The sequence below is a fragment of the Aphelocoma coerulescens genome, chromosome 1 (genome assembly GCF_041296385.1).
Source record: "Aphelocoma coerulescens isolate FSJ_1873_10779 chromosome 1, UR_Acoe_1.0, whole genome shotgun sequence".
Lineage (NCBI taxonomy): Eukaryota > Metazoa > Chordata > Aves > Passeriformes > Corvidae > Aphelocoma > Aphelocoma coerulescens.
Genome location: NC_091013.1, coordinates 90,829,969 through 90,856,056, shown reverse-complemented (window position 1 = coordinate 90,856,056; position 26,088 = coordinate 90,829,969). Strand labels below are relative to the sequence as shown.

The window sequence follows — 26,088 nt, the reverse complement described above, 5'->3', positions numbered from 1 at the left end:
GGGCTCAGGGCTTCTCCGTGACCCCCATTCCTCATCCCACATACACAGAGAGGAAAGGAAGGGAGGGAGGGCACTGGGGATCAGGACATTCCGTGTGTTTGTATATATTATGTGTGTTTGTGTCCCCTTCTTGTTTCGGGGAAGAGGTGTAAACGGACAGAGATGGGGGGGGAGGGGAAAGAGGCTGTGAAGCGCCCCCCAGGCTGTGGGGAAGGGATGAGGTGGAAGAGAGACCGGCTACCAGCGCCAAGCTGAACAAAAATAGTTATTTCGGCTTATCCCTCTTTTCTGCAAGGAGTCCCACCCGCACAGAGCTCGGGAACGAACCCAGGGAAAGGGGGGGGGGGGGGGGGGGAAGGGACGGAGGGGGGTCACAGGCGGCACTGAGAGGGAGGATAGGGGAGGGGGAAGTACCCCACCTCCTTCCCGTGCCCGCCGCGGGGGAAGGAAGCTCTCCCCCCAACATACACACACAAATAGCTGCTCCCCCCCAAAAAAAGCAGGGAGCGAGGGCTCCCCCCCCCCCCCGGGAATCCCAGGCCCCTCCTCTCCCTCGACGCGCTCCACCCCCGGGGCCGGGAGGAGGCGGGGGGGGGACAGCCCCGGCCCCCCCTCCGTCCCCCGCGCCCCCCTCAGCCGGCCGCCCCGGAGCGGGCGGGAGGGAGAGGTATCGGAGTCGCTCACCCTGGTCTCCGGGCTCCTGCGGCGGTTGCAGGACGCGCTCCAGCTCGGGGAAGGGCAGCTCAGGCAGGTCCAGCAGGGCCCCGTAGCGCTCGAGGAAGGAGCAGACAACCGCGAAGTTGGGCCAGGAGCCCGGGCAACGCAGGCCCGCCGGGGCAGGGGGCGGCGGGGATGGGGCCGGAGGAGCCGCCGCCGCCGCCATCTTGGACCTGGGGATGGAGAAGGAGCTGGGGAGGGGGAGGGAGGAGGGGGCGCTGCCGGGCCGGGCCGCCACTATCCCACAATGCACCGGGGGGACGAGGAAGGCAGGGGAGGGCAGGGGGCGGCGGCCAGAGCGGCGCGAGCCGGCTCCCCTCCGCCGCGCGCGGCGAGGGGGAATGAAAACAAGGCGGGGCAGGGGCGGGGATAGACTCGCCGACCGACCAATCGAAACGGGAGGAGGGCGGGGCCGGCAGGGAGCGCTGGCCAATGAGAGTGTGGCAACGGGGGACCCCGCCCCCTCCCCGCGGGGCCAGGCGGAGGCGGAGCCTGGCGGGGCAGTGGGGTCGCGCGCGCGGGGCGGTGAGTGCGAGTGCGTGACGGACCCTCGGCGTGAGGGGAGCGGGCGGGAGGGCGCGGCCGGGCCCGGTGGCAGTCCCCGTGGCAGTCCCCGTGGCAGTCCCCGTCTTTGTGCCCCGTCACGCCAGGCCATGTTTCGGGGGTCCTGAACAGCACCTTCCCTTCCCTACTCCCTCCCCCCGCAGTGCTTCTCAGGGTTTTCTGTCCTTGTCTCTTTGCTTCTCTCCGCTGTATTCACAAAGTGCTGTTTCCCCTCTTCTCTTACTACCACACGCCCGTGACCTCCCGGTTAACTGCCCTCACAAGGCTCCCCAGCGAAATGGAATTGCCAAGTTCCCGAAGAATGTTTTCCTCCTTCGTGAACTTGACACCTTCCCCCTCCCTACACAGTTGATCTAAACTCCCGTCCTTTCTATTTGCCTTGCTGATGTCAGTTCTTAATCCTGACCTTCCTCTGGCTGCTGTATCCCCTGGAATGGGAAGTCGCCCGCCTCCTGACCCTGCTCCCAGGCAGCGCTGGAGAACCACGTTATCTTCTGACACCTTACAGGAGTTTGTTCTGCCCAAAACTTCGCGTACACCGATTTACTCTTTCACTTTTATCCTCTTCAGTCTCAGGTTACCCCTTAGCTTTTACGAAACGTCCTTTTCTTCTGCAGATAATAAAATATTATCTGGTGCACTGCTCTTGTTCACCTCTCTTATTCCACTTGTTGCTTGTTACCTCCACAGAAGAAAGGTGTGCTGGCAATCTTAAAATCCACCAGCTTGCCCAACTGCAATTCAATCTCAACTTTCTTCCGCTTCCTTCTCAGCTACTTTTGTCTTCTGCCATCCTTAGCCACCACTTCATTTCTCTCTTTTAGTATAGTCTCCTGGCATAAACTTGCATTTTGTCTCCTTTTAAGTTCTGCTTCCTTTATTTCTGATGTTTTTAAACCCTCGTGACTTTGCTTTTAGAGTCCTGAGCCATTTCTGCTCCTGTCTCTTTGTGTTCAGACTACTGCAGTTTACAGAAATTGCTATTTTAGGTCGTAGTTGCAAGTCATTTAATTAAAGGTCTCTTTTGATCTTAAGTGTTACTGTGTATTTTGACACTTTACATTTCTCACAGTGAATAATTAAAAGAAGAATTTGTTCGAGAACTATTTTCCTACTCCTCAGTGATTGGACCACACCCTACATCAAAGGATGCCCAAAATTTCTGTCAATGAGTTCATTCTTACTCTAAGATATTCTTATTTATTCAAGTGGCCTGACCTTACTGATATTCTCTGGCAGTATTATGGGAAATAGTTGTAGATGACAAAATTTTATTTGTACCTTGTAAGTTTTGTTGCATCATTTCTGCTATTTATTTACTTTTGTGCTGTTTGGAAAAGATAGCATGGAATCCTTGCTCTCCCATTTGCAGTTTATGCCTGTTTGATTGCACAGTTCCAGCCTTGTGATACTATTTGGATTGGGGAAGGTGATATTCCTGATCATTTTATGGTTCGTTCATCTCTGTCTAACCTCCAGGTCTAATTCTACCATTTCATCTAAAAAGTAGCACAGGCAAAAATTACTTTCATTCTTCAGAGCCAGGTTCTGGGTACTTTATTCGGCCTTTACTCTTTGAGTTCATTCTGTTGGGACTACTGCTGGTCATTTCTTCAGCTATAATCTCCCTCCAGGCAGACTTTTGGAAAAATAATCTTACAAATCTTTGTTTGAATCCTTTGCATTGTGGATGTGCGATGGGAGGATCTAGAATATATGAATCCAAGCAAGTTTCAGTCCCTCTAGCTGCTTGCCTGGCTTCCTGTTTGACAGGACACATGTGCCACTAACTTCTCACAGGAGCAAGAAGGAAAATAATTTCCCCACTATCCTGTGTGAGAAGCACCTCTGGCAAACTCAGTCCTGTGCTGAATCCAAAATAATGCATTTTTTCCTTCATGCAGTGTTTTAGGCGGGATACTGAGAGCAATCCAAGGAGAGCACGTCCTGTCTGGCGGTGCTGCATCTTTTGTAGCACATTCAAGACAGGAAGGAAGGCTTCCAGGATGACTGGAAGCCTGGTCATCCAAAGATTTCTCTTTTGCAAGGGCAGTGCCTTTAATCTGTGCCACCAGGTTCACATGATGAATTTAAACTATTTGATTCTTGGTGAATGTAAACAATTAAAAAATAAAGGATGAGAATCTGTGTATCTGGAAGGATCTGCCACAGAGACTTTCTGGATTAGGCAGAGGTGGACCTCTTTTTACTAGAGAAACAAGAAGTCTTCTTCAAAATGTGGATTTCAGAGCATGTGACTTGGAAGGGCAGAAAGGTGACTCTACCCTGGAGACATCTCAGTGGACTGCCATGCTAGTCCAAAGCATTTCCAGGGTATTATCACCCTGTGATTCCTCTCTTTTTATCTACTGCCAGAATCGCCCCAGCAATCAGACTGCAGTACCGTGAGGGACTGTGAGGAGGCGAAAGCTTCCGTGGGGAGCTGACAGAGGCAGAGTCCCTGCCCTGCTGGTACCCAGCAGTGATTGTGGCAGCAGATCCCAACATCACTGTGACACACACCAAAAAACGGTTGGACTACAGTGGCACTGATAAGGCTCTGTCAAGTTCTAGGCAACAGACTTCAAAGGAACATGTGTAGCAGTGGTTGGCTGCCAAAGGAAAAACAGAGAAAATAAGCAGAGACTTAGAAAACGCGACTGAAGGGACGTTTGTTTAATCTAAATGAAAAATGAGAAAAATACTGAGTCAAGTCCTCAAGAAAACAAAAAAAAAATGGAGAAAAAGACAAAGATTAAGCTGTTCTACTTGTCCCCAGCAGAAAGGATTAGAAATAATGGATTTAAGTTGAAACAATGAAAATGGAGGTCAAACAATTAGACACATTGTTTGGATGTATAACTATCCCAGGAGACTTGGTCTCTGTCAGAAGTGTCTGGGCAAAGGCTCAACCCCTTTACATCCCTGAAAGTCTTGTTTTCTATAGCAATCTGACAGTGACACTGTTTGGTTCATGGCTTTACTGTTTGGTTTGTTTGGCATTTCTTTTTACCTCATTTACCACTTTAATGGAGTGGCCAAAGAAATAGTGCAGATTTCTGATGTTTTAGAAAATTATTGCCATCCTTATTGTTCATTTTAGGGAGAAGATTAAAACCCATATGTGAGACGACATTCTGGGACCTGATCCTTGCTGATAGTTTTAAAAGTTGAACATCCAATACTTGAACAGATTTAGCACGTAAAATGATTTGCCCAAAATTCTGCATAAAATCCCCAAGAGGACTGGTAATTCAACAAATCTGCTGATCCTCAGTTCAATTCTGTTGTCACAAAATCACGTGGATAAAATCTGTAATAGCATTTCCTTCCTAGCTCCTTGGGGCGAGGACAGAATTTTCCATTTTTATTAATGTGCTGCATATGTTGGCCTGATGTTAAGTATTAAATATCCTTTTTCCAGACTTCAGTTCAACTTTGTGATGTCTTCCCCTGAAATTGCTTCCCTTTCTTGGGGTCAGATGAAGGTGAAAGGCTGCTCTATAACATATAAGGACTGCAAAGTATGGCCAGGAGGAAGCCGGACGTGGGATTGGCGAGAAACTGGGACTAATGTAAGTTTGCTGTTTACTACCCTGCATTTAAAACAGGACTCTCAGAATGGTCCAGAGAACAGAGTTAAAATTCCAGCCAGTGGAACTTTAAAATTCAGTGGGCTGCCTTTTTCTTTCATCTAGCCATTAGATTTTCCTGGGAAGAACTGAGTGTATGTTTTGGAGGTGACTGTGTGGAAGGGTCAGAAGGCTGCAGTCACACAACATCCTACACGCAACAGGACGTAGCAACTGTTGCCATAAGTTCTGATAGCCACCCTGACCAGACAACTCTCACACACCTTAGAGCTCTCAAACAATGTTCTTCATCTGCTTAAGAGTGCAGTTGTTGTAAGATGCCAGTAACAACCTCTCTTCAGACTGTCTAAACAAAAGTTATCTTGAGTGAGGTAGGAAAAGAAATTATGAAAAGTAAAATAAAAAAGACAGACAGTGACTGACCTTGCATGTTTGGAATGCAGCATTGCATGCAGTTTATATCCTTTTCCTTGGGGTCCCTTGTACAGATTTCAGAGGAAAAATATGCAGATACAGTGTCTCATGCACTATTTTCTCTGTGAAAAGCTCACAGTCTGGCTAATGACACAGTGACTTCTCTTGGTAGCCATATACTAAGTGCTTGCCCTTGTAATTTTTAAAGTTTATCTGTAAATGCAATCAGAATCAGGTGAAAGTACATGGAGAAGTATTGATGCTTCAGATTTAGAACCAGTATAGCATATATTGCATTAGGAACTTGATAATTCTCCCCGTATTAGGACTTGCACTGGGATAGGTAAGTGGCTAGAAAAAAAAAGTTCCACACTTTCAAAGCAAAAGTTAAAGCACAAAATAACAATGTACTGACCAGGCCCAGCACCTGCAGCTGTATCCACGCAGAGGATGCAGCTCTCTTGGATTCATTTTGACGCAACTGAAATGCAGAGCATTTGGGTTTGCAACTTCATCTGTAATCTTTGGGGGAACAGAATTTTTTAACCTGTCAGAGTTTGGTTTATGCAGAATACATAATACCAAGAGAAAGGTGGTACTGTCATGCAAAGATACCTGCACCTTGCAGAGAGAAAGGTAGCTGTGTATGTAACCTTTTAAAATGTATTTCATTTATGGCCTGATTATAAAAAAATAACTTTTCATTGGCTGTTCAAAGGGCTGGGTTTTGTGGTGAGAGTTGCTGTATGCTTGTTTGGCAATGCTGTTTTCATGGTTTACATGCACATGACTGGAGAAACAGAACAGGTAATGGTAGCTGAAAAGTTCCCAACTAGTTCCCAGCTCAGTCACGTTTTTATATTTATTCCAACCATTGGAAAACTTTGGCTTCAAATTATAGGCACTTACTAACATTTAGGAGGCTGTGCTTTCTTTTGAAAGTTTCTAACAAGGAATAACTTTTTGTCACAAGTAAATGTTTAAATCCGTAAGTCTTTAGAGGACTTGAAAAATAAGTCTATGTAAAATTAAAATTGGAGGAGTAAAAGAATAGTTGGGTTCTTTGGAGAGGTAGGTTTTCTGGGATCCTTTTTATTTAATTGGGAAGTGAAAAATACGTATCTAAAGTACAGCCTTATGTAAGTCGTTTGTAAAGCTCCTGCTTTAGGTCAGTTCTGTCCTTGCAGCTGAGGAGTGAGGTGATTTGCTTTTAAAATAAATTGCAAACAACAAATATTAAGAATAGAACCAAGGTTTTTCTAGACTGCATCTCCAATGTTGAGAAGAACTGTAAAAAAGTTATTTTTGCCAGCACTGGAAACAGTAGGATTCAACAGGTGCATTTTCTGCCCACTTTTTTTTAACAATGGACTACTTTACAGTTAGCCTGCTTTCTTTGAGCATGTTTTTCCTGCAGGTAGCTGGAACTGAAGTGTGGAAAACAAGCAGTGCTGGTCATGTCCTACACTCTAGTTGGAAATAAATTGGTTCCTTTCGTTCTCTGCTGTTACACTGCTGTCTAGTGCAGCATTCTTTCATCAGGAATATTGTATAACTGGCCCTGCAAGGTTCTGTAACTAAGCACTAACAGTTATGGTGGCCTTAACCCTTGGGGATGAATGGCAGCCTCTCTCCCTGGCTGGCTGCATTTCAGTGCCGTCTGCTGATGGCAGAAGAAAAGAAGTAGCATTGCTGAAATGCAGGCCAGAGAACAGAACAGGCAAGAAAATCTGCTGTCAAATCAACAATGATAGTTATTTCATTATGTTACATGTTTCCTTTAGTAATACTAGTTTCTTACTAGCATCAAAGTGTCTTTGGTAACCAAAGAAAATCCTTTTGTTCCATGGCTTTAATGTCTCAGGAGCGCTTCTCACGTGACAGCAAACCTTCCCCAGAATTCTAATTATTGTAATTGCAGTAAAACATATCAATTCTTGTTAGAGTCTAAGTTTTGAGTCTACTTAAAAAGCCCCAAAGGAAAAGCGTTTCCTATTCTGTCATAAACAAGTGCTTAGAGTGATTTGGTCTGAGAAAACTCTGCCTATTCAAGTGACTTCTGCATTCCAGGTGTGGATATGGAATGTAAATGGAGTAAGGGGAACACAGCCTCTGGTCCAGGCAGCCCAAAGGGCCACACATGTCCTGGAGTGCGTCGAGCACAGCACAGCTGAGGGAGGTGCTCATCCCACTCTGCTCTGCACTGGAGCAGCCCCACCTCAGGCTCTGTGTGCAGTTTTGGGCACCTCAGCATAAGGAGGACATCAGACTGTTAGACTGTGTTCCAAGGAGGGTGATGAAGATGGTGAAAGGCCTTGAGGGCAAGGCTTATGAGGAGCAGCTGAGGTCACTTGGCTTTTTCCTCTTGGAAAAGAGGAGGCTGAGGGGTGACCTCATTGCAGTCTATGCTTTCCAGAGGCAGGGCAGTGCAGGGAAGGTGCTGGTCTCCTCTCTGGTGGCCAGCAGTAGGACCCACAGAAATGCAGTCAAGCTGCATCAGGAGATGTTCAGATGGGGTGTTAGGAAAAGGTGATTGGGCTCTGGAACAGGATCCCCAGGGAAGTGGTCAGAGAGCAAGCTTGTCAGAGTTCAGGGAGCATCTGGATGATGCTCTTAAGTTGTGGTTTAGTTTAAGGTAGTCCTGTGAATGATTCTTATGGATCTCTTCCAACTTGAGGTATTCTATGATTCTGTGAACTTGGGAGAACCATAAAGGTAAATCATCTCTGTTACTGAAATTTCAGACAGTAGCCGTGCTAAAGACTTGCTTGTGGAATAAGTATAATTCACTTATTGGAAGTGGCACTCTACCATGAAAGGCTTTTTTCACCTGCATCCTTAGGAGCTCATGTGTTTGTTTCAGTGTGAAAAGTCTTACTTGCTCCATTCTCTATGAGTCCACCATGGCATTACCTACTTCAAGTGAGAAACTCATCTCAGACCCCTAAAAAACTTCAGAACTTCAGAATTCTACTAAAAAAAAAAAGGGGGCACAAACAGTATTTATGGTTTAAAAATAAAAATGCACACCAAAGAGGGGCCAAATTCTAGCCACAGGTTGTCCAGTATCATACTCTTGACCATGTGGAGATACACAGAAACTGAATCCAGGAAGAGAATTAGTGTTATGTAATAATGTTTTACATTAACATTACAGGTGTATTTATGCTTTCATGTGTTTAAAGCATAATAGCAGTAAATGGGTGGACTTCTTTAAAACCTCTGTTACTGTACTGTAAAAGTTCCTTCTTTCTTCGAGGAGTTTGGTTGCAAATATTCTTTTTTCAAAATAAAGAATAGTGCAGAAATGGAAACTGTTAACTGAAATGAAGCTACCCAATACATTTCAGTCCTCTTCGGTGAGATTTGCAAAGTAAACAAGAAAATTATTTAATCATTTCAGTTATCTGAGGACCTATTAAAGTGAGTAAACTTTGGCTTGCAACAAAGGAGATTTTGTTAATTTGAAATCAAATAGCAGTATTCTTGCAACTTTTTAATTTCACTTTAACTGTTAGTATTTATAAAATGCTGGAAAGTTAGACATAAATGTTTTAGAAATGTGTAATGCATCTTTTTGATTTTGACTGTTTAATACAGAATAATCTTGCCATCAATCGTCATCCTTCATCTGCATATTAAACACCTTTCTCAGTTTCTAATGTTGTCTACTGTGTGTATGTACAGAAGAGTGTTGTATTACATTTTGGTACTGCTAATTTACCCTGCTGCTCTGTGTTCAGGACATACAGACACAGCTTTCCTAGTTGATGCTGTCAGTACACAGACTATTATTTTCCTTCCCTGACACTTAGCATTCTCCAGGAGTGCAGCCAGCTGACCTTGAAGAAGTCGTCAAGAAGGGTGTTAAAACTGTGGTGATTGGTCGTGGCATGAGTGAGGCTTTGCAGGTAGGTTTTTGTTCTGTGACAAGCATAAAGAGAACTGCTTGTTTTCCCTCTCCCTCTGATTGGGGGAAAAATTTAAATCGATGTTGCTTCATTGAGAGGGAAAAAAATGAGGATCAGTGTGAATGAGCTCCTGTCAGGGGTCCCTCAGGTCCTGAAAGAAACATCGTTTGAGCTCCTCTGTATTAGTGTCAATGTCAAGCAGTAAACAGGTTTATGTTCTGCTACAGGAGCAACTGAAACAAGGAGAATTTTTCAGAATGTCATTAGTCCCTTCCTCTTGCAAGAGGTTATAACTGGCTCTCTAGGCTCCTCTAAATACTATGGTAATTAGGCATTTTTGTCACTAATGTTGCCAGGGTGTGATTTCAGCAGATAAACTAGCTACAGAAAGCTCAGAAGTGCTGAGCTTTACTTGGTGAGAAGCAAGTTTTTAGCTTTCTGGTGGGATGAACAACACCTTCTTTAGATTAAATTCCTTTAGCTCCAGTTCTGTTTATTTTTGTGAGAGAGGACTGCATTTTAAAGTGTGCTAAGGAGATATGGGAGGTTTGTGTAGAAAAGTAGCTTTACTGAAGAGAAAAAAATGAGATCAATCTTAGAACTATCTGAGCATTATCATTTTGGCTACTGGCAGTTTCTTAAGTCATGCTCAACAAATGGCATCAGTACCTGGTGTACTACAAGTCTTAAAGTTTAAGGGGAATAGAATCTGATACTTGCTTTTCTGATTTCTTTTCTCTTCCGAGGTTCCAGCATCCACTGTGGACTATCTGAAGAAGAAGGGGATTGACGTGCTGGTGCTGCAGACGGAGAAGGCGGTGGCCGAGTACAATGCCCTGGCTGCTCAGGGTGTCAAAGTGGGCGGGGTTTTCCATTCCACCTGCTGAAGCGCGGCTCATTCCGCGTTCCCGGCCCGCAGCCAAATCACGGGCACACCTCTGCTGAATCAAATTACACTCAGCAGAGCGTGAACTTACGTGCCAAGGCATTTGTGCACTGACAATCCAAAATGCAAGGACAGTTTATTAGTTCAGGATTTAAACAAATCGAGGGCTCACAAAAGGTGGGGCTGTTAATATAATTAAATTGTTTAATTACAGAATCATTTCCATGTATTGTTGAGATTGACCTAATTTTCCTCTGAAGGCTGTACTTAACTTTTCACCTGTTGACTAAATCAGGAGATTATGTTTTGAATACTTTTATTAGAAAATGGCCCAAAATTACATTACTGGCTATTGGAATGCAGCCATAAAATATCTGATGAGACAATCAAATTGTAGATATGAAGTAGTAGTAAAGAAGCACTTTACCACCACTGGATAAGTAAGTTAAAAATAAAGTAAATTAAAAAGCAAACCCAGAACATGCAGCTTTGCCTCCTGCAGGTGACCTCAGTCAGGGTATTTTGCCAGTTTATGAACATAATGTAATGTAGCACTTTTAAATTTTTCATTGAACCTGGAAAAAGGAAAAAAATGTCAACAGGGTATAAACATAAAACCTGGGCCTTAAAGGATGTTCTTATTAATTTCCAGTTGGGAGGATTGAGTTGTCCAATACATATCTAGTCAGAAGTTCCTACATGCTTAAAATCATCAGAAAGGTGCACTACAAAACTAGAGTTTGCAGCATAAAACATTGATCTTTAGGAAATCAGTCTAAATTGCTGCTAGCAAGGTGCCTGCTGGCAAGCTGGGGATGCTTGTGAGAATTGCTACTGGTCATCATTATCTGATGATTTAAATGTTGTGCCAACAAACAAATTATTACACTGAGGATTTAAAGAGTTCTCTTGGTTGCTGTTCTTGGTGGGCTTCTATCAATATTGCCAGTTACAAGTTACCTACTGTAGTTTTTTTTTTCCCCACCAGGCTCACCATTTCTTGTTCTGTGCATATTAATTCTGTGTGTATTAATAAAAGTACCAAGATGAAGCTGTAAAAGCCCTGAGGCACTTGGAGCTATCCAAGCAGTAGTAGAGGCTTAGATTGATAGAAGAGCACAATGACTTTCCCAAGATGCACAAAATACTATGTTCTTTTTCTGTTTATTTTCTCTAGTAATCATTTAGAACCTTTTATCTGATAAAATACAAAGTGGTGTAAAAGCAAAGGGAAAGTAAACACTTCAAAGTTTTATCTTGCAATCTCCTAAATACAGCAATGTTTTCTGTTAGTGTAGCTACTTTTGAAGAAAAATCTTACCTAACCCAGCAGGAACTGCCTTTCCAGCTGCATCTGTGTTGTCTGAGGCAGCAACTGGTATAATGCTCATTGTAGCTGCTGTGACATTTTGCTGCATAACTTGCCTGGTGTGAAGGAGAAGGTGAACTGCTGACCCAGAAGACTGTGGTCATCCCAAGGGAATGCCAGCAGAAAGAGTTCCTACCAGCCTGCAGAGTGTGGAGACTTTTGCACTAAATGTTATCTGATAGTGACAGTGGTCTGACTCTCTTGATCGTGGTCATGTATTTGCATTATTTTATGAGCTTCTGGACATTAAGGCAGCCTCAAATGGGAAAATGCTTTGTAATGCTTTGGCTGAGAGGACACTGCAGTACTAAAAAAAATGGAAACATGCGCATTATACTGTTAGGAGAAGTGGAGCAAACATCTTCTCTTTCTCCTCCAGCTCTGTTTTTTACTGGTTTTTTTTTTTACATATTTTCATGTTAATGTGGCACATTAATGGTGATGCCACATTCACCAAAACTGCCTAGCCCAGGTCCTGCGTTGGAGACAAATACTGTGGGCTTCTCACAGTGCTGCTGCCACACGATTTGTCCTCCCAAAAGGCATGCGGGGAGCAGAGCCCATTTTGCCAGGTGACTTTTAGAGGTGTACCGTACCCAGCTCTGTGCTGCAGCCTCTTAATTCTTCCCTTCATTTGGCAACTGGTAGGATTCAGAAGATTCCACTTCCAAAACAGGGAGCTGCAGTGTGCAAAGAAATGAATTTCTTTTTTTTAAGGCAAACTGCTAAGTTTTACCACCAGTACAAAATTTTGGTGTCAACAAAGAGATTATCTGCTGCAAGTCTTTTCCATCCATGTCTTCTCTTGCTGCTCTCGTCACAGCTTCCTGAGTCAGCACTGTCAGTTCCCACAACAGCATCTGTTCCACTTGGGCTGCTCCAGTCACTGAAAGCCCGATTTCCTTCTTGGTGCCTGAAATTGCTTTGCTAGATGGTGGAAGCAGCTGGGATTGATTCATCAAAAAATTGCAGCAGAGCGCAAACTGGTATCTTTGTTAAATTGCTGCTTCCAGCTAGAGCCATAAATAATTTGTGAAAATTATGGGCTCATAGCCCAAATCATGGGAATGCACTTTTATAGGGCAGGATTTCTCACATACACCACTGCTCTGCCTCCCACCAGGAAAACGATCTCCCAGTAGGCAGTGAACTCCCACCCTGACGCTGAAATTAAAGCCGAGCTGCAGCTGGGCTGGGAGCCAGGAAGATTCCACCCCAGCTGCTCTGCTGCCGAGTGGGTCAGTCCCCAGCCCTTATCTTTGTGAAGCAGCATGTGCAAGCTGGCAGCCAGGAGAAACAGGCCATAAAAGGCTCACAGACACCAAATGCAACACGACCAGCATTTTTAAGGGACATTGGGCAGCATTTGTGCAAAGCCTGGCATCCACAAGCCCTCAAACTTTGTATTTTGAAGTCCCACTGATACCGCATTAGCGAACTGTAAAGTAAAAAGACAGCCTTTTCTGCCTTCCCAGTGTCTGTTACTAAGAATAAAATGGAAGATGGCAGTGAAATAAGATGAAAAAAGTAATTGTAACTTAGACAAGCAAGACAGGATTCCAGAGGAAATCCATTTCTGTGAGCTTGAACCCAAGATGATGACCTGCACAGCATGGTGGAGAGTACAAGTCTGATGAGGAGCGGCCTGAGGGAGCTGGGGGTGTTTAGCCTGAAGAAAAGGAGGCTCAGGAGGGACTATATCGCTCTCTGTAACTCCCTGAAAGAAGGGCATAGCCAGTGGGGGATCAGTAACAAGTGACAGGACAAGAGGAAATAGCCTCAAGTTGCACCAGAGGAGGTTTAGACTGGATATTGAGAAAAAAATCTCTTCCCCAAAAGTGTTGTCAAGCATGGAACAGGCTGCCCAGGGAAGTGGAGTCAGCATCCGTGAAGTGTTCAAAAGGTGTGTGGATGTGGCACCTGGGACCATGGCTTAGTGGTGGGTGTGGCAGTGCTGGGTTTATGGTTGGACGCCATGATCTTAGAGGTCTTTTCCAACCTAAATGACTCAGTGATGTCATGCAGTCCTGATTTATGAATTTTCCACTAAAAGCATTCAAAGCTGGGTTTCCCACATACACAGATGCCTTATGTAAATTAAATCCAGAAAGTTAATGGTAAATAGGACAACACATTTTCAAACCACTAAGCTACCCCTCTTTCATGTGAGGTCAGCATTTTCCTTGCTCTGCTAGATTCTTTTCCCTCTTCCTTCCATCTAACTAGGATGAGGGGTTTTTGAACATCGGTGGTGTTTGAACATAGTTGGTTTTTAGCAGATTATTTGCCCTTCCTTTGTAGATTTCCATATCTCCCTGTGGCTGCAGCTGTACTGGCACACCGTTCCTACACTTGGAACCATCTGAGAGAACAGAAACTCCCCGTACTTGGGCGACTGTCATCTGAAGTCCTCTGTTCCCCCTTCAACAGAGATGAAAGATGCAAATTATCTTTGTGCATGACTAGAGTCCTTTGTTTTTCTTTTCATTCTGAGATCAATCATCTTATACGCTATTGCAGTGCAGAAGCCCAACAATTATCCAGAATTAAAGGACAGCGGGTGAATGGCATGAATGCCTCTGAGATGACACAAAGAGCATGAACTCTGGTATTTTTGAGAGCAGAAAAACCTAAATGTCTCAAACCTGGGGATGGGAAGAAAAAGTCAACATCTGGATTTCAACAACTGAAATAACCCTTGCTTTTTATACAGATTTCTTTTCCAATTCCCCATATGTTGAAACATGGTGTGAAATAGGCAGTCCCAAGCACACATACAGGCTGGGTGGAGAATGGATTGAGAGCAGCCCTGAGGGGGCAGCACCTTGGGGGTGTTGGTGGGTGAGCAGCTCAACTTGACTTGTCCAGAAAGGACACGGCTGCTTTTCTGGGCTGCGGAAATTCTGCATTCTCCTCCTCTGCTCTGGTGAGACCCCACGTGTAGCACTGCATCCAGCTCTGGGGCCCCCAGCGTGAGCATGTGGACATGTGGAGTAAGTCCAGAGGAGGCCACGGAAATGCTGAAAGGGCTGGAGCACCTCTGCTGTGGAAATGGGCTGAGAGAGTTGGGATTGTTTAGTCTGGAGAAGGCTCTGGGGAAACCTGAGAGCTCCTTCCAGTACCTGAAGGGGCTACAAGAGAGCTGGAGGAGGACTTTTGACAAGGGCATGGACAAGACAAGGGGGGGGATGGCTTTAACCTGAAAGAGGGAAGATTTAGATTAGATGATGAATTGTCATCTGCTTGCACAGGTAAAACTGAAGAAGGAAAGGAAAAGCTGTGATTTCTTCCATGATCCAAACCAGGAATCAGAGAAAAATCTACAGAAGAGAAGCCAACTGCAGAATGCTCTCATTAAGAGACTGGAAATGTTATAGCAGCCTTACATTTTCAGCTTGTTTTAGGCATCTTGAAATTACAGATGGAATAACTTCTCCACAGCCCTGCAGTATTTGATTCTCGGCGGCAATACAGAAGGCACTCACTCTTTGCCTGGTATGTTATATGGAAGGAGGTCAAGGACAGCATGAGGGGAACAGAATAGCAGAAATTTGATCCAGTACTTAGAAAAAGAGAGAAGGATGCCAAAATTTTGATATTGAAAGTATCAACTGTGCCTACCACACTATCCATTGTGGTCTGGAGTCTATGGACACCATTTAAATTAGAAACAGTACTGAGATGACAAACTGCACAAAATACTGGTGAAGTGCAAAAATGAGAGGAAGAAAAAAGTCTGTAATGAGCTCACTCAACTTGTCAAGCATCTGGCCAGACACAGCTTCCTAACTGAGAGATCCATCAACCCTGTCTGCTGGGAACTGAACTGAGGATGCCGAAGACAAGTCAGACGATAACAACTCAGCGGTCAGATGGGCAGGAGATTTTCAAAGCAGTGCCCTAAAGGTGAAACACCACAAACCAGTCTGTAAGAGCAGAAGCACTAAGAAAGTGTATTTAATTCAAGAATACCTAAAGCAGCAGCAAAGTTTTATGGTTATGAGCCTTTGGGCTACAACTTACCAGTGCTAAAAAATTAAAATCACAAAAACCATGCAGTAATCTTATTAGCCAAGGACCATGCAGGCATCCATGTTCCCTCATATTATAAAAAAGAAACGGAATAGCATGAGTTTGCCAATTTTATTATAGGAAAGCATGTAAGGGGTTATTTACACTAAATACAACTGGAAAGTATTTCTTCACTGTTTTGTTTACTTGCTAAAAATACACTTTTTTTGTAAAAAGAAAAAAACCCCAACTGATTAATGAACACAGGTAACATTTGGCTGCTGCACTAGAATGCTTCACACATTAGGTCCTCCTAAAAAATCCTACCAAAAGATTGCTACACATCATAGGAGGTTCCTCAGTCGGCTGAGCCTGCACACAGAAGTGATACAGACACACTTCCTGACAGGAATGCCAGATGGGATCATGTTTTAACTAAATTCTTGCCCCTCTGTACTCCCAGCTCACCTGCAGATGGGAACACTGACAAGCTGCCCAACTGCTGCTGAACAGAGTCTGTTTGGCTACTTCAACTGACAAGAAAGACTTTGAGTACCAGAAGTGCTGCTGAATTGAAAAACATTGATTTTCACATCCCACTAAGACTGGTTCAGGCCAGGATTATCACACAGAAATAGATCCTGTAAAACTTAGAGGGAAGTGGTTAGGAATTTTCCAACTGGTACTTAATCCCATTGTTCCTCAAGCTGTACAAAGGTGCAACAGGAGACAAACTGTTTTGGTGCTGTAGCTCAGTTAAACTCCACGTCCTGCTGACTGAAGTTCTGCCACCTGCACAAACAGGTTCCTCCTCCCCCTGCACCATGAACAACCTGTGCCCTCCCCAGAGCTGGACCAGCTTCAGCACAGCTGTAGAGGATGTAGAACAGCAATTGACAATTTCATTCCGAGGTGCTGTTCCCACACAAGAACAATAGTACTTTTTAGAATATTATTTTTGTGTTAAGAAATAGGTACCAGTGCACAAATGCAAGTTTTAGACATTAAAAAAAAAAAAAACCCAAAACCAAAAAACAAACCCAAAAAACCCCAGAAACAAACCAACAACCCTCCACAAAATGCTGAACTCCTCAGCTTCCCTTCAGAGTACTGTAAAAATAACATTGATTTATGTGCCCAAGTATTTACATAGTAAGTACATAGCAGAAAACCTAGAGGCCTTGGAGACAGACTTTTGATAGGTAAAAACTAAAGGTATGGCCCAGCGAAATTACTACTGGAATGCTGACTGAGAACTGTCCTGTTTCTGTTGAGTCAATACAGAAAAGCCTGTGTTTCCTTGAAACCACTCCTAACTAGCTGAGTAACTCCTGTATTTGCCTGCTGCTTAGGATACCACCAGCAGCTTTGACATCTGACTCCTTTTATGCACATAAAAGGCTGTTTTGCCTTGGTTTGCTGCTATCTTGGACACAGCATCTTGTTTTCATGTAACCCAACAAACCCCATAAATAGGTTTCTTTCAGCACCCGCCTTCACCGCCTGGCAGGTTTGGGCATTATATACACCTTGACAGGTTTGCTGAAGGGGATGGTCCCCTCTATGCCATTTTCAGAGGGTGGGAGAGCCTCCGAGCTGTCACTCCAGGTAGATTTAGGAATTCTGGTAGATGCTTTGCTCTTGTTGGAATTGTAAGCCAGCAGTAATCGCACTTCAATCTGACATGGCTCTGCAGAGAAAAAAATAGAACAATCCAAACGTGATTGTCATTGCACAGTGAACAGTCAACATCAAATGAACTTTAATTTCATGTATGCTGGGTAAGTACAGAGCTGTTCTGGGCTGACCAGAATCGAGTCTAGTGTCTGAAAACAAACCTCTGGCATTACATTCAGCACAGCAGAACTAAGGACTGTTCTAGGCTTATCCCCCTCTGTCATCACTTAAAAAATTTTACCACTAACTTGCAACTTTCAAAAATAACTGTTCGAAAGTAACTCCAATGAAATATTAACAATCATTAAAACCCCCACAGAACTAGCAGGCCCTGCTCACTGTATTTATGTCAGGATCAGCCCAGATGACATCTGCTAAGACTTGTGGCACAGGAGATTACTTGAAGATTCTCTTTTGTTGGAAGTTTTTGCACGCCAGACAGGCTCTTCCTCTCTTCCACCAACTCTGCAGCTGGGCAGAGCAAGGTTACTAATACTGTCCATAGGATGATTTCACTTTACTCTTCTCACTGTGGTCATAACAAAAGTGGGGTTTCAGTATACATAGTATTACTCTGGACTTAGTGCTAGACTTACATCCCCAACAAAAATTCTCCTTTCTAGACTGAAAACCAGGTCTGTTTAAGTTTTCTTTATGGACTGTACCGGTTTGGGCTGGGATAAAGTTAATTTTCCTTCATAGTAGCTTGCTTGATGCCTTGTTTTGGATTTGTGACCAAAATAGTGTCAATAACACAGGGATGTTGTAGCTATTCCTGCACAGTGTAATACCCAGGAGTTTTCTCACATTGCCCTTCTGATTCTCTACCTGTCCCACTGGGGGGTGAGCACCAGGTGGTGTGCGGGGCTTAACTGGATACCAGGGATAACCCACAACAGGACTACATTAATGAAACCTAAATGAAACCTGCTGAAACCCACAGGATTTTAAGATGCCCTATCCAGAACTGCAGTGGGTCTCCAGCTGAGACATCATCAGCACCAGACAAAACACAAGAAATAACCCTTTTGCACAGTTACTCCACACTTTAGCCAACACCTCCCTGAGCTCACCTTTTCATGACTCCACTCTTAGTTGAAGTTTGGAGTCACCTCTTTCACTTCTGCTCCACACCTGGCACTTAATCCGTGCTTTGCATTCTCCTTCCCAAGCACACTCTTTCTACTGGCCTTTAACAAGTTTCATGGTCTTGCATTAAGGCAATTTCTCCACTTTGAATTCTGACCATTTCCTGAGCCCCCCCAGCTCAGTGTCTTCCCCTTGTTTTATATGCCCAAGTGCCAATGTCAAAGTTAATGATTAAAATAACGCCTAGAGGAGACACCAGAAGAGAATCCCTCAGGGCCATGCTTAAAATGCCCTTCCAGTGAATGCTGCAGAAGTAGAAATAAGGATTTCAGCTCCATCTGGTGAAGTACAGGATCAACCCTTAAGCCCAGATACTTCCAGTCCTAGAAACAGTACCATGTTTTCTTCTCCAAAACAAAACAAAGACAGCAGGATGAGTGAGTACACCATGGAAGCACTATACAAAAATAAGTATCTGAAGGAACACAGCAATAAACAAAATTCTGTTGGTTAAAAAAAAAAAAATCACCCAATCTAATGAAGAATTGCTCAAAAAAAAACCTCTCAGAGGAAACCCCCACATTTGAGTAAAAATGTAGGGATTAAAAGAAAACAGGACAAAGGGAGCTGTGAATGAAATACACTCTGCTTTTGTTGTTTGAAGTCCACAAGCCGGTTACTGAAGTGCTTCCATGGGGAAGTGTGAACAGCAGCTGAGACTGAAGGTGAATGTTGGAGTCACATCATTATCAGAGCTAAAGGGTGGGATTTTAGGGCATTAAAAGGATGGAAGTTTAATCAGCAGTGCAATTGTACTGCTGTACTGTTCTCTGCCATGCTCAAACACCTGTCAGACCCAAAACAATGACTTACAAGGAGTCAGTGACCTTACTGTGACCCCTTGCCTTTACCTGAGGATGCAGACCTGGCTCCTACAGCTGACTGCTCTGCACATGAGTGGGTGACCTCACCTTGAACACAGCTCTCATGTGAAGGCTCCCAGGGCTCTCCCAAGACAGCAGCCCCTCTAATTCCCTATGGAGCAGCAGTGCCTGGTAAATAGGGAGCTGTAACTGCTCAAAGGCCTGACTGACACTTAAGGGCAGCAGCAACCACAGCTGGAAACTCCAGGATCCTCAGAGCCCCCCCCAGACTGTGGGTACCTAACTTGTGTCTAATAAAAGCACAGCCACACAACTACATTAACTTGTATCATTAGCGTTACCTGTCCAGGCTGTGTGTGAGAGGTAAACCTGAGTTATCAGCCTGTGCCTTCCAGGGCCAGGATTTCGGAAGTCAGCTGGTTTAGGATGGATTAGCTGTGCTTGTCCATCTGGATACAACACCTAGAGGAGAAAAAAAAAAAAAAAAAAGAAAAGAAAACAACAAAGGAATGACAACTGGACTGGGGATCTGTCTGCACAGTGTGTTACTTGGGTACTTTCTGTTTGAGTTGGGAAGGCAAGAAAAGTGGGCTTTAGCTTGGAGCCAGGAGTTCAGCTGCCCCAGATGTAACAGCCACATGCTGCAATTCAAACCCACAGCACAGGTGGAAAAAAGGCCACACTGACATCAGCTTCTTCCTCTGCATTGTAACTGAGTTTTTTGTTTCTTTGTTAAGCTGTGACTTTGCATATTTTACTTGGATCATACCACTCCTACCTCCTCAGCTGCATCTAAAACTGGTGATTCAGCAGCAGGAAGAAAAGCTGGAGAGCCAAGAGCCTGTGTATTTTTGTGCCGTTCAGGACAACTTTTTTTGCTCCTCCTCCTCCCACGAGACCAGCTGGAAGTTCACCAGCATTAATTGGTGTTTGTGTCCATAATGCACACAGTGCATGAGGAAGAACTGAATGACATCCAAGCACTCAAAGCAAACTCTCAGAACTGCACCCAAGTCAACTCTCAGTGCACTACAGACAAACCAGGTTCTGAATGTGGTCAAAACAAAGAAATCCAGCATTGTTACTAATAAAGTGTATCATTATTTGCAATCTAAAAGTATTGACATCCTTAAAGAAACTCCCCCCAAGACACAATCTTGTTTGCATTTATGTCAAGTGACTTCTTACCTGAACTTTAACAGTTCCTTGGGGATCCTGCACGTGTTCCACAGTTGCATCAACATCCAGCGCCACAACCAACCCTGATGTAAACCTCAGGGGATTATCAGATTCACCAGTAGGCTCAATGATATTTGCAGTGGCTTTATGGAGCTGTTAGGGGCAAAGTGATTGGCAAAAATAAGGAGGTGGGTGAAAGAGGAAAGAAAAAAAAAATTGTAATTAGTACTGTTCTTAACAGATGTGCATGAACTTTGGATTTGTTTTTTTTATACTGCCAGGAATTACTAAGTTTTCCAGGTTTTTAGCAGTACTCCTGAGGATGCTAGATAAGAAGACAAAGAAGAAATAAGTAACACTTGAGTCTGACCAAGACCCTGAATTCTAAAAGCTTCATGGTATATTAGAAACTAGTCAGATGCCAAGACAGTCCACAAGGATATTGCATTTTAATTTTCTGTTACACCAACCTGCTCTGGAAGAGGAAGGTGGAGGAAGGTACTTTGCCGCAGTGTTGTCTGAAGAATCTTTACCACTTCTGAAGGCTTGGATGTCACAAGTCTGGGCATTAAGTCCAGCAATTTATCTACAAAACTGCCTTGCATATGTGGGAGCTCAGAGATGAAACATCTGTGTCAAGAATAGATTAAAAATCAAATACTTTTTTCAACTTTTCCCACAGTATTGTTATTTTCAGTCAAGCTAGTTAATCCTTATATTTAGTTATAATGACAGAATCAGATACCTACATTCCTCTTCTGATGTGTCTCATACGTAAGAGATGACTTTGGCTACATGTTGGGACCATGCCTTGTGCTCAAACTGACACCTTCAAGGGCTATGTGGTGTGGGCAGCAGGTCAAGGAAGGGGATCCTCCCCCTCTTCCTTGCCCTCCTGAGACCCCACCTGGAGTACTGTGTCCAGTTCTGGAGTTCCCAGTGCAAGATGGACATAGGAGGCCATGAAGATACTCAGAGGGCTGGAGCACCTCTGTTATGATGACAGGCTGGGAGAGTTGGGGTTGCTCAGCCTGGAGAAGAAAAGGCTCCAGGGAGACCTCACTGCAAATTTTCAGTACTTAGAGGGGGCTTATAAAGAAGAGGGAAAGTAACTTTTTACACAGGCAGATCATGATAGGACAAATGGGAATGGTTTTAAACTAAAAGGGGAAAGATTTAGATTCGATGTTAGGAGGAGATTCTTCACTGTGAGGGAGGTGAGGCACTGGCACAGGTTGCCCAGAGAAGCTGTGGATGCCTCATCCCTGAAGTGTCCAAGGCCAGGCTCAATGGAGCTCTGGTCTAGTGGAAGGTGTCCCTGCCAATGGCAGGGGAGTTGGAACTAGATGTTCTTTAATGTCCCTTCCAACCTACACCATTCAATGACTCTGTGTTTCTATGATTTTATGACTCAGCAGGGAATTAGATAGCTAGTCCAGAGATACAGGCATCCTTGGCTGGCTGAGCAGAATTTTATTCCTAGTTCTGATTAAATTCACATTTATTTGTATTCCACAGGCTTGGCAGTTGTGGCTGGTTAACTGGTAAGAAAAAGGGACCAAATCTGCCCTACCCCAATGCCCAGCTGGAGCTGGAGAATAGAACTGTTCATTTCCTGTACATCTTTCCCTCACACTGAGCCTCAGGATCAGCAGAACTCATCACTGTTTCATAGAATCAGAACCATAGAACGGTTTGGGTTGGAAGGGACCTTAAAGATCACCTGGTTTCAAACCTCTGCCACGGGCAGGGACACCTTCCACTAGAGTCAATCTGTTCATGCAAATTGACACAACACATCTGTTCTCCCTGGAAGTAAAGGTGACTACTCAGAGGTGGCAAAAACAGTAGACAGGGCCAGGAAAGATATTGCAGAATTCTTGTCTGACTTATTGCTCCATGTTGAGGACATCAAAGGTAATCTGTTTTTTTATTAATCTTTGAAAGGTCAAATTGCTATCAGGACTCCAGGAGACAGAATAACAACAACAAAAAATTAAGTATTTATCAAAACAGAATCCACTCAAAGTAGATAAATCCTTAAAAATTCAAGAAAAAAAATCAGCTATTCTATAAAAAATTAATTCAGAGTACATGTTTCTGAAGCACCAGCATAACATCTCTATGTTAAGGACTTCAACTACGAAGGTTCTTCTTGCTTTATTATTATCCCATGACAGTTCCCAATGAAGGACAGCAGGGAAGGGAGATGTGAAGAGATGAAAAACAAAGTGAATATCCCCTGATGACAATGGTGGTGGGACTTTCTAACATAAAGTGAAGAAGCAATGGAGTTTGTCACCTCTGAAAGGAATCCACTTCTTGTAGGAATTTTTCACACATCCCAAAAAGGGGTTCCACTCTGCAATGAAAATAATATTCCTTGGTTTACTTTTAAAGGAAGAAAAGTGGCTCTATGGTTATACACATTTAGGTGGTTTGGAATCCCATTAAACCTCCTAAAAATGGAAGGATCTTAACAGTTTTTGAACCAAAAAAGTGTTCCTCACTTGTCTATATCCCCCTCCCACAAAAAAACTCCATTTGCATAAGGCACTAATTAAGTTCCCAAAGCCACTGTTAGAAAATATTCATTTTCTACCTATAAAACAGAGGTTAAAAGGCAAATATATTATGGACCTCCATGGTAACACAGTAAATTGATGGCAACAAACCTGAAACAGAAGTAAATTAGGACAGTAACTAATTTTCTCTAATTCCACCAGCTGGAGTTCTCATTCTACAACCATGTGTCACTTCTTTACCTTCAGCAGCCAAAACAAACCACTCGGAGCCTCTCGTGTACCTAAGCCTGCACAGGAGCAGTTTCTGAGTCCCACACACAGTAGCTGCAGATCAGTCAAGAGGACAATACTTTCCTGATGCTAAAAATTCAGCAATGAATACTTAATGAAGCAAACATGATTGGTGCATTCTTTTGATACATGACTTTTCCTCATTTAAACAGGTCCCAAATATCAACTCTACTATGTTTTAACCTATTTATATGTTCATAAATGAGAGAACTCAACCCCCAAAACTCATCTTCCCAATAGTTTTGTCATCTAATTCAGGATTGTGTAGCTATACAGCTGTATCAAAGGCAGAAGAAGGTTCTTCGTTATGAATTACTTTAGCAAATGGTTATTGGCATGCTGCCCTGTCATGTGTCTAATTTATCCTTGCTGGTTTTTTTAAACAAAACTTAAGGACAGTAATCTTAGAGCTAACCCTAAGAAGATCCTTAGACCAGGTCATCCTTACCCTCTTGTGGTGCGGGCAGTCACTATCAGCTGCAAGGCCTTTGCTTGCAGTCTCATGTGGTGAATAATGACCACTTGTCTACTTTCCACTCCGCTGTACATGAACTCCATTTTGTAAGTTTCTTCCAGGATCTGCCAGACAGACAGAACAGGGATAAAAAACCATCAGACTCTTAAACTCCAGCACAACTATGATCACCAGATTCTGGTATTTTTATCTCATACCGAGGAACATGTTAAGCAGACAAGAGGAAGTGCTCAAATTAACACAGTTGAGTTCAGTATGACTGTGTAGAGGCCAAGAACTTGCAAGTTCTTTAACAGGAAATACTCTCTCACCTTGCATCGACAGCAAGTGACCTACATTCACCATCACAACAGATGACACTTTCCAGAGGTTCACACACTACTCAAGAGGGCACCCAAGAAAAACAGTTCAATCAGGGAAGATTTCAAAAGCTGGATGGCTTTTGTTTCTGCTCATCAACAGCAGATAAAGCTTTGATGCAGAGCAGTACCTGTCTATTACATCTTAATTGCCTGAAGACTCAAAATGTCAGCAGAGTTTCCCAACAGATCCATGAACTTGCTTCTACCCTTGATTTATTATCAGATTATTTAATAGCTTGCTTGCTTCTTTACCTTTTCTTAGGGCTTAGCTTCAGTTTTCCCAGGATCTGATCATTTATATATCACAGAACCAGAATATCCCAGATTGGGTGGGACTTCCAGAAGTCATCTAGCCTGGTCCCCTGCCCAGAGCAGGTCTCAGATCCACTTACTCGGGGCCACATCAAATTGCAAACACTTCCAAGGACAGACATTCCCCCCACCTCTCTGGGCAACAGTATTTAACCATCCTTACAGTAAATTTTCCCTTTATAGCTGATCACAATTTCTCATCGTTTGCTGACTGCCTCTTGTCCAGAGTAGTCTGGCTCTGACTCATTTATATCCTATGATACAATGGTAGACAGAAGTAAATTCATCCTGAAGCCTGCTCTTCTCCAGCCTGGACAATTCCAGCTCCCTCAGCCTTTCTTTGCAGGTAATGTGCTCCAGCCCCTGACCACACCGGTGGCCCCCTGCTGAACTTGCCCCAGTTTGTCAGCATCCTCCTTCTACTGGGGAGGCCCAGCACACAACACAGGCTTCCAGATGTCATCTTCCCAGAGCTGGATCATTTCCCAAACCAAGACATCTCAGCTGCCATTGGCCTCCTCTAGTGCCTCATATTCAATGTACTGAACATGATGAGGCTCCTGTCATCCCAGTTCCCCAGTCTGTCCACACCAGCAGCCATACCCTCCAGCACATCAACTGGTTCCTCAACTTGCAGGACCCTTATCACCTACTTATTCAGCCACAATCCTGCAAGTTTGGTGAAAAAGAAATGATGGGAGACTGTATCCAAGCTTTGCTAAAGTCAAGGGATACAATGTCCACTGCCCTCCCATTGTTCAGAGCACCAGTCCCCTCACCAGAGAGAGCAGTGCTGGTGGTCAGCCATAACTTGTTATTGAGAAATGCATTTTGGCTGTTCCAAGTAGCTTTGTTGATCTTATTTAGAAACAGCTTTTAAAAGTAGTTGGTCCATAACCTTCCCCCAGGAAAGAGGCGAGGAAGACAAACAGCCCATGGTTTTCTGGATCTTCTTTCTTACTCTTCTGGAAGATGAGTGCGATATTTGCCTTTTTACAGCTGTCACGAACTTCCCTCCCTCACCACTCACCTTTGGAAGATAAGGAAACTTACCCCAGTTTGGGGGACTAAGATTTACTTGGACAGACTATGGCAGTGGAAGGCCAGAAGTGTACTATTGTTCTATGGCCAAGGAAGGACTCCTACCCAAGGACTGGCCTCCATGCAGGCTCAGCTGCTTCCAACCTCACCTGCTTTGCCGCAGCAGATGCCAACGCATTCTGTTTCAGGTACAGGGGAGCTGCCACATTCCACAACTTCTCCTGCAAGGCCTACATGAAAAAACCATGAAATGATGGTAAATATCTAATTCAGTCTAAACAGTTGGTTGAAAAAATATGCCAAAGCTTTTGTGCTTTTAAATACAACACAGGGAACCAAAGCTCCCCAAATATACATTGTTCTATAAAGACACAGAGATACCTATACAACTAGAAAATATAAAAGAAGTTGAGAGTAATATTAACAAAGCTGTGAATGAGAGACTCATCAAGCCAAACTCCTGGTACTTCATGAAGAAAAACAACAGCCCACTGCATTATCACACCCCTGAGACCAAGATCAGGGCAATCTCGGAGTGCAGGCAAAAAGTGGAAACAATAATAACTTTCCCCAGAAACACAATTCCTTCCACAGCCACATTTCTGAACTTTTCTGCTGACAGTCTCTGCCCCACCAAAGATCCTGGAGTTGCTACAAATATTGTGTCTAATTCAACCACTGATATTGGTATTAAAAAAACAAACCAAACCAACACAAAACACCAAACAAAACCCCAACCACCTACCAGGCTCTATTTGCTTTTTGATTTACGTTTTATAAAAATGTAG

The 26,088-nt window shown here is 43.8% G+C and overlaps 3 protein-coding genes across 8 annotated transcripts in view; 1 reads left to right on the top strand and 2 right to left on the bottom strand.

Annotated features, from left to right (window-relative positions):
• The window catches only part of RSF1 (remodeling and spacing factor 1), a 60,857-nt gene extending 59,907 nt beyond the window's left edge, over positions 1–950 (bottom strand). Inside the window, exon 1 of the mRNA XM_069016498.1 lies at positions 685–950. Coding sequence (XP_068872599.1) covers positions 685–883 — 199 coding nt within the window. The 5' untranslated portion in view covers positions 884–950. The remainder of the gene's footprint in view (positions 1–684) is intronic.
• AAMDC (adipogenesis associated Mth938 domain containing) lies at positions 723–10,304 on the top strand. 3 transcript variants are annotated; one of them, XM_069016573.1, is made up of 4 exons: positions 723–747; positions 4,706–4,856; positions 9,104–9,199; positions 9,946–10,304. In XM_069016573.1, exons 2-4 carry the CDS (start codon positions 4,725–4,727, stop codon positions 10,084–10,086), a joined length of 369 nt encoding a protein of 122 aa, XP_068872674.1. In that variant the 5' UTR covers positions 723–747; positions 4,706–4,724; the 3' UTR covers positions 10,087–10,304. The 3 variants fall into 3 exon arrangements, with proteins under 3 accessions (XP_068872674.1, XP_068872684.1, XP_068872665.1); XM_069016583.1 differs by lacking the exon at positions 723–747 and adding an exon at positions 1,157–1,242 and having other exon boundaries at positions 9,953–10,061; XM_069016564.1 differs by lacking the exon at positions 723–747 and adding an exon at positions 1,158–1,242.
• A 5,077-nt stretch (positions 10,305–15,381) lies between these two features.
• The window catches only part of INTS4 (integrator complex subunit 4), a 34,234-nt gene continuing 23,527 nt past the window's right edge, over positions 15,382–26,088 (bottom strand). For all 4 annotated transcript variants that reach the window (XM_069016524.1, XM_069016535.1, XM_069016541.1 and 1 more), the window contains 7 exons: positions 25,450–25,530; positions 23,559–23,689; positions 22,597–22,656; positions 20,765–20,924; positions 20,304–20,447; positions 19,457–19,577; positions 15,382–17,155 (listed from right to left, as the gene is read on the bottom strand). In XM_069016524.1, the coding sequence (XP_068872625.1) occupies positions 16,962–17,155; positions 19,457–19,577; positions 20,304–20,447; positions 20,765–20,924; positions 22,597–22,656; positions 23,559–23,689; positions 25,450–25,530 (891 nt within the window). In that variant the 3' untranslated portion in view covers positions 15,382–16,961. The remainder of the gene's footprint in view (positions 17,156–19,456; positions 19,578–20,303; positions 20,448–20,764; positions 20,925–22,596; positions 22,657–23,558; positions 23,690–25,449; positions 25,531–26,088) is intronic.